General features: G+C 39.5%; 1 protein-coding gene across 1 annotated transcript in view; it reads right to left on the bottom strand.

The window, feature by feature from the left end:
- Positions 1-1,882: 1,882 nt before the first annotated feature.
- The window catches only part of SMPD3 (sphingomyelin phosphodiesterase 3, neutral membrane (neutral sphingomyelinase II)), a 32,564-nt gene continuing 25,959 nt past the window's right edge, over positions 1,883-8,487 (bottom strand). The window contains exons 6-7 of the mRNA XM_009886419.1: positions 3,785-3,947; positions 1,883-2,693 (exon numbers count right to left, since the gene is read on the bottom strand). Coding sequence (XP_009884721.1) covers positions 2,592-2,693; positions 3,785-3,947 — 265 coding nt within the window. The 3' untranslated portion in view covers positions 1,883-2,591. The remainder of the gene's footprint in view (positions 2,694-3,784; positions 3,948-8,487) is intronic.

Below are 8,487 nucleotides of genomic sequence, written 5' to 3'. Positions count from 1 at the left end.
TCAAAATCTAAAACCATTTACTTCAAATTTGAAAAAATATTTCTCAACATATCTCAAAAAGTTGACAAAAGTGCCTGGTTTTGAGTCAGCACAAAGCCACAGAACGAATTTAAAAGTAATTTAGACCATGTTAGTTTTACTGTAAATGTAACATTGTTTGGCAGTAGTTTTATGATTATATCCCACACAGTGTCAAATTCAGTTCCTGCAACTGATACTCAGTGAAGTTGATATCAAATTGTAACTTACATTGTTAGGAAAGCTATTAAAAATACTGTACCCTATATTTAATCTTACTACTGAGAAATAGCTGCTGGGCAGCACACAAATTGCTACTGTGATACTGTTTGGTTTTTTTAAAAAGGTTAGTAAAATACAAGCAAGGTAGAAAATAGGATTAAAAGCATTATTTCAGGTACAAGTCTTTCTGCATTGGGTGGAGAGATAAGAAACCAGAAAAACACATTGCACATACGTGCACCCTCTGTATAAAGAGAAACATACAAAGTGGGAAACTGGTGGTGCACTGGGATAGTACACTAAAGTCTCTGATGCTGTAAACTTGAATTCCTAATTTTATCAAAAAGGGGAATTGAGTCTGGTTCCATTGTTGAGTCCCCATGGGTGACACTTGCGGACTAGCCCATGGTTTGGCACAGTACACTTTTAAGAGGCAGTCTCTGCTGAAGGGACACCAGGACTGAAAAACGAGGCATAAAATGTGTCAAGACCAGGTGCAGTGGGAGAGCATGAGAAGTGGCCTACTACCTACTTGGAATTACCCAATACTGTTAGTCCAGTACTTTTATGAGTTTCTCTACTTCCAAAAGCAGGCTGATCTAAGTAAAAGTTCTGTTTACTGTAGATAATTAAGCCAGTACCAGAGGCTGTGCAGACTGGGGTTTCTAATTTAAATCTATTCTGATTTAGCTCAAGCTGATTCCTAGCAGGTGTAAACTAAACCAAACCAAGAGCATCTTCAGGAGTTTGTGGCCAGCATAACTAAAACAGTTTACTTAATGGAGTAAGTATAGGTATTAGATTAACACTTCTCTTCTCAACACAGGGAATTTGTAATGTAAGAGGAAATAACACTAAAATTGAACAGGAAGTAGGCAGAAGAAACTAAGCATCGGTTAAAACACAAGGGGTCTCATTGTTCTCCCAACAACACAAACCCTTCTGAATTTAAATCCCTAAAAAATGCCAAGTCTCATTAGGGACCTGATTCTCAGCTTTTCATTATTTTTGTTAAGGTTACAGAGGCTGGGTAGGTCAGGTCACGGGGATAAGATGGCAGAGGGGAGCCCCAAATTTAGAGCTGCAGTGGAAAGAATATAGGCGTTGGATGGTAAGACCCCTGTTACAGTCTGCGAGTGCAAAACGGAGAATTGTCTTGCAGACATAGAGTCTCAGGTCTATTCTCTAGTAGTTAGCCACGCTACACTTTCCCTTTAAGTATACTGATTCCTTTGGAAAATTGTTAGGTTATCCTGCCTTATCAGTCATACACTGTTCTACGCTTTTTCTCCCAAAATGTCACTTACATTTATTTAAACTCTATATCCAGCATGCATTTTACAAGCTATTTCCCACTTACTGTCTCTAGCTAAGGCAGAATGTTGGCTCTGGTGTTACCAATGGTACTACAGGAATCTATTCACTCTACTGTAACATACATATCATCCCATACCATAATTCAGAACTGCCCCGCGTATGGGAAAGAAAGAAAAGACATTACAGGGGAACTCTGTTTCTTCTTAAGGGAATAAGTTGCCCTCAGAAAGCTAAAGGCCTGATTCTGGAGTCATTATTCAGACAAAACACTTCATAATTTCGGTTGGAAACACAGTTGGATTAAAGGTAGAACTGTGTTCTTAAGGTCTTAATTCCAAATCTTTTAAGTTTCCTTAAATCGGACAGGAAGATATTAGTCTGCAAATTGAATAGTTTTTGTTTGTTTGTTTTAAGGTCTATCTGTAATGACAGAAGGGTTTCCCAGTCCCAGAATGCCTTGCTTTGGCTGGTATCTGATTTTTGAACTCACTTCCATTCTGATATTCCCCATGGTATCTTACTGACTATTTTATCTCAGAGTGGCATGCAGTGCGGGCGCATGCTACTGATGCAAGCACGCTACTACAACTTTTAACAGGCTAAAAAATGAAAAAAAGCTTTAGCTTCTTAAGTTATACAAAGAAATGATGCAAAAACCATTGAGCAGCACTAACTCACAGACTAATTACAAACTAAATTGTGCTATATATTAGTATAAAAACATGTTTTAGTAAGAATGGCACTGGTTCAGAAGGAATTAGGACTTCCATCTTGGTTCCGTTCGGTCCACAGTGAAAGCATTGTAGTACAGGCCTGCCCTGTTGCCTGAGCAACTCGTGACAGTGGCTTTTGGCCACAACCCTTTCCGTTTCTTCCCTTTGTATATCCACCATTGTTGGTACATTCTGGGAGTAGCCCGGGTCAGGTCTGGTCATCTTTCCTAACGTGGCACCAGAATAGTTCGTTCTTATCCTCTGATATTTTCTTAATATCGTTAACATTTCCCTCTTCTAATCTCTCAAAGCTGGTCAGTTTTAAGGGTCATCTTCTCCTGTAGACACCATGAGACGCATTGCTACTGGTAGGTGGTCTGTCAAGCCTGCCAACTGGGTAATAAAGCTGAACTCTTCGACTTCCTGCAGAAGGAAAACAGAAGTAAGAAAGAAGGAATTGGAAAACTGATCTGTTACACCACACACCAGGACTCAGCTTTTATGCGTCTCTTTAGTTTACTTTGAACTACCTACTGTATTAGTACATGTATGTACTAATAGTACATGTATGTACTAATAGGTTAGAAAAGAAAAATGGATTTCAGATCCAGGTTCAGTAATGTGAGGGAAGCAACATGTGTGTATCCCACATCTAATGTCATCCTTCCTTAGAGATTTATGTTGGATTTATGATTCTATCCTGGTCTAGTGGGAGGTGTCCCTGACTATTGGCAGGGAGTTGGAACTCGATGATCTTTAAGGTCCTTTCCAACCTAAACCATTCTATGATTCTATGTATGGACCAGCTTGGCTGGGCTAATGGTGAACTATCTGCTGCAGAGGGCATGTCAATGTGGTGCAGTTGATGGGGGGAAGCATTTATACAGTATACGGTTGAACTAGTCTGGATGAAATCTGATGTACCTTTTCTTTCCGTTTACAGTAGCATTTGTGTTGTTCCAGATGGACTTATCTGTAGTGCTGCAGTAGGCAGCCTGGGAGGAGGGGCTGGCCGTACGGCCCTAGGTATGGCATGCAGCTAAAAAGGAAGCCTTTCTTGATTAGATCGAGGTGTTAAGCTTTGTGGGACCTTAAGGCAACCAGGAACTCAGCTCCTCGCAGCTCCTTGGTCTCTGAATTCCAGCCATTGTTCTGGCAACATTTTGTAGGACCAAATTACAGTTCTTTGGAAATACTGCCTGTTTCCCAGCTTTTGAAAGCAGGATGGAGCAACCTTAAGGCTCACTCAAAACAATGTAGTTTTTCCTTCCTATGGGCCAGGTACTCAGAGCAGCTTATCTACCAGTGTTGCTACCAGAATCCCTAAACTCACCTTAAATTTGTTTATGTAACAGTCTTACAAACTGGGTACTCACAAGCAGAAGTAGAAAATAGCAAAGAAGCAGGTTCTCCCTTGGAGTATGAATTTGACCCCAAGCAGAACAGGCTGTAGTGCCATCCAGAGAAGTTTGTTGTGTGAATTATGGTTCTTTTTTGTCAGCTCTGAAACTCACCACTTTCCATTCCAGGTAGAGACCTTCTTCTGTGTAGAGCATGTAGTCAATCCTCCTCCCGTTTCCTTTCAGCGATGCCTTCCTCCCCTTTTGACTGGAACTGTGGTTCTTGCTGGTGGGATAGACTAAGTATCCTTTCCTTCCTTCTTCACTTTCCAGCACTCTATTTCATTAAAAAACAAAACAAGTGCTTTAAATGTTTGCTCATTCTGTCTCTTTGTGCATTAGGCTAGATTCTCTCCCAGTCCCCCATAAGGGTAATGCCTGTCCAAAAGGACTGTTAAACTGTAAAGTGCATTTTCTTCCAAATGTGTTTTCCAATATGAGGCTGTACTAACAGCTGACAGTGCTCTTAAAGCCTCATGGCGGGTTTGGAATTGCTGGTGCTATACTGGTGGACCTACCCTTGTAGTAGGAGAACAAACATCAGAGAGAAGGACCCTGCCTGCCTGCTATCTGTTGGACATTGCAGCCCACAGCCCCTCCACTGATTTCCAGCGTTGCCAAATCTAGCAGAGGTGGAAACTTTCATGGATTCCTTTAGAAGAAAGCCGAGTACTTTGATACAAACCTCTCCATTCTGATCAGAGCAACTCCTTCTGAAATTAAGACAACCACCTTTACAGACAGGGTACGGATGAGGAATGGTTTTCAGGAGCACACATTTGGGCATGCGGTAGCTGGTTTTGAGCAAGCCTCAGGATCAGACTACTGTGTCTCGGACCCCAAGCTCTTACTTCACTGGTAATGACAACCTCATTTATTTGATTTGTGTATGTGACACTCTTCAAACTCCTCTATAGAGATGGACTGACTTAGCAGGTATGTTAGGACTGCCCCCATCTTGCATGGAGATTACCCAGCCCAAGATCATATACAGAAGCAATCAAAATTAAGAATTGGTTTTCTAGGTACCAGCCTTGTGTTCAGGCAACTAAGCTGCAGCTCTTCCACTAAAATTTTTAGTTTGGGTGCTTAAACCTTAACAGTAGGTTTTATATAGAAGTCTATTAAGGCCCCAAGCAACTTGATCTAACTTTGAAGTTAGCCCTGCTTTCAAAGTGACCTTGGACCAGATAACCCCCAAAAGTCCCTGTCGCTACTTTTACAGTAATTCTGTGTTGTTTTGCTCTTGTATTGTATTGAAAAGGAAACTTGGTTTGCCTTCTTGTATTCTGTTTAAAAGATCTTCCAAAGGAGCGCCGAAGGCAACAGACACAACTGTGCATACAAAAGCAGGGGCTGCGTGTGATATCCTGCAGACAGTGAGTATTGAGTACGGTCGCAGCAGTTGTGCCTGTTAACTATGCATGCAGAGAGGGGCAGATTAGGTTGTGGTTTTGCTATCCGGCTCAAAACACAAACAAACTACTTTCAAAACCACCTCCTTGAAGATCATTTTCCTTTACTTACCTGCCAAAACCTGAGCTCAAGGTTCTGTGGTTTCCCTTGTAAGAGTTGATTACGCCATTAAGCAACATCATCAACTGTCGCAGGAGAAACACTGAGCCATGAACTTGGGTCCTAGCAGGTACAAAGCCTTTAATTTCACCTTGGAAAAAAATAAGATATTTTTGATCACCCAGTTTTTAGACTTGACTTTGGATGGGTTTTATGGGGTTGGGTTTAGGAATTTTTTAATGCATGCATGTGAGAGTACAGAATGAAGGAAAAACAAGAGACAAACGCCAGACTCTTGCGATGTGTTTCAATGTTTGAGATTCAAATGTTTTCTTTGTCAAATTTTGTCTCTTTGGAAGGACGTGAATGGTGGCAGCGGGAACACAGCACTTGCTACAGTTGATTAGGTCTCAGTAGTGTTATAATCTATAAGTTTGGGTCAGTTGATACACACCAGAAGTACTCTTATGTGCCTTCAAAAGATAACAGTGATAAAATTCTGGTCATATAGTTATTTAATCAGAACTTTTCTTAACCTCCTTTGGACTTAGTGAAGTATTGAAGGTTCTTATTGAGTTTACTGTAACCAGTTTATGAAAGTAAGCTTCCTTTTATGTAGTATTCAGTTTTAGACTATCTAATAACTTGCGTTAAATTAGCTTACTATCTGCACCCCATTTGCAAGCTGATTCTACAAAGAGCTACTGCCTGAAATTCTTTTTCTAGGTTCAAGAAAGCAAGCTCTTTGATGGGACTGACCTCTTTCAGAAATTGTATTTATATTTGGCAAAGCTAATTAAGTAACAAAGTAGAAGAAACTGCTGATTAGCGCTGCAGTACTACTGCAAAAAAAAATATCTTATTTGCATTAATTTAAAAGATGAATTTGTTTTAGCTTCAATTATGTCCTTTTAAAAGTCTGTGAGCATGGGGTATTCACTTAACCTGCACAACTGCTCACAGAAGGGAAATGTTAATTTCAAATACATGAGGAAAATGGATTGTAAATGTGCATGCATCTGCTACTGACTAAAACTTGTACCGCTCTATGCAATGGTTTGCTGTTTGTCTCTACAGGAAGTAGAGGCAAGTACTGGACATCTGGCTATGCTGTGCTAACAGTTAATTAGTTACATTCACTTAAATTGTTAACATTTATGACTGAGTTGCACAACTAAACTTGAGCTTTGTCTGAATAATTGTCTTAATTCATAGCACACAAAGAAAGGGAGGATAAAAAGTAATCGGAACTTTACTTTTTTCCTTGCAAGATTTCAGTTCCAAATAACTCCAGAGTTTAAGTATGAAAATTATGTCACGCAGCTCTCTGGCTGATCGCTGGTCTGCAGTGCTGACCATAGCTGCAGTGAACAAAAGAACATGAAGAGCAGGCTATGTAAGGGAGCCATAAAGCAACCTTACTCCTGCCTCATAAAGCTCAAGGGACCATCTCTTACTTAGGCGAGAAGCACCCAAGTCAAGGAAGGCTTTTCTCACTGGTGTTGCAGCCTGTTGCCCAGAACTGTGAGCCACAGTCCAGCAGTGAAGACTGGAAAAATTAGCATTTAAATCTTGTTTCTTAGCTGTGCTGTAATCTGCTCTCCTGAGCCAGATTCTATTCAGGGGTTAGAGATGAAAATGGGCTTATTCCAGTGCTTTGCTTGAAGGTGACAATCATCTTTGTGAAATGAGATTATTTGTGTGCATTTCGTGAAGCCTTTCTGAGCAGAAGCTCATGTAGCTTCCAGTGCTGTGGCAGGGCCCAGATCGCTACATCTAGCTTACTAATTGTTCTATAATTATAAATGTCTTGCTCATTATTTGTACCAAGTATGTTCTAGTCTGATGTTTTACGTATGCTGTACTTAACATGAAAGAGATATTTAAGAACTAGTTGTTCTGCTGCTTTTATGGCCTAATTAGTTCAGTAATGCGAACTACTTAATTTTATTTATAAACTAGAGAAGAGTGCTGATGAAGAAATAATTCCCTGGATAGCTTACGTTGCCAATTTGAATGTCTGTTTTAAATGTCTGTAAAGCTTGATCAAGGCTTATTGCTGAAAAATTTGAGACCAAATCCATTTTAGGCTGTAGCCTGTTTTGCTGTGTACATAAATGATACTTGTTAGCTAGACAGTGCTGCACAGCTTCTGTGCTATTTAACATTTAAATGTCCTCAGAGCACAGATTCCACTAATGGCTTTAAATTCTACTGAACTTACTGGCAACTTTTATGTTTACTGGTCCCTTGCAGAGATGGGAGGGCAGGCTCTCTTGGCCTCTCATGAAGTGAAGGTTTCTGTAATATATAAGCATATCTACATAATGTACACATGCAGATGTGCATAAAAAGACAGTGGAAATTCTCGTCTAATAGAGGGGCATTTCATCAGTTTAAGAGAATTTTAGCGTATTGCAGAAAACTGAAAGCCATTTTTTAGTAAGCAAAATGTCTTGCATATATTCTGTTATCACCACTTAAGAATATTTTCCAGTTATCTCATACTGAGCTGCTGTACCTACACACAGGTAGCAGAAGTAATACTTTTAAATATTTATTGATCATTTGATGGCTCCCTATCTATCAGTCATGTATTTGTCAGTGGAATTTCATTGCTGAATACACGTAACTCTTCAGGGAACAAAACAAAATAGCCCAAAAGTAATTTGATGACAGATTGTCTCAAAAGGCTGCTTGAAAACACAGGGGATTTTTTTTGTTTGTTTTTGTTTTTTTACTTTCATTTTTTTTTAAAGAGCTCCAAGCCTGCTTTTGGAACCATAAAATAGAATGTTATACCCATATACAGATTTGTATTTGCAAACTTGATTATAGGGCCAAATTACCTTACTTTTGCTTTCCAGAAATCCCTTTCCCATGTACCAAGTTCATGTTTTCAACACATGAATAGAAATGCCTGGAAATTTTGCAGGGTCTTGAATGTGCAATGCATGACTTGCTGTAACAAATCCTTATTTTGAGTATAAACTAAACCCAGACCTTAAGTCTAGAATTGAATTTCTTTGTCAAAACTGACAGAAGACTACAAGAGGTAGCCTCACCTAATACATTCAGTGAAGCGTCCAACTATACCATGCAGTGTACTGTACTGAAAAAGTAAAAATGCCAACATAAACTGTGCCTACATAATGTACCATTTCCATTATGCATGTTAACTGAAGCATCTGCACACTCATTAATTCAAATAACTTCACCTGTTTGGTGTATTTGGGTAATGAACAGCTAGAACATGTTTCATAGTTAGTCATGATAATAACATATTTAATCCATTAAACTAG

The sequence above is a fragment of the Charadrius vociferus genome, unplaced genomic scaffold (genome assembly GCF_000708025.1).
Source record: "Charadrius vociferus isolate BGI_N301 unplaced genomic scaffold, ASM70802v2 scaffold400, whole genome shotgun sequence".
Taxonomy (NCBI): Eukaryota; Metazoa; Chordata; class Aves; order Charadriiformes; family Charadriidae; genus Charadrius; species Charadrius vociferus.
The sequence above is the reverse complement of the archived record's forward strand: the minus strand, read 5'-3'. Positions and strand labels throughout refer to the sequence as shown.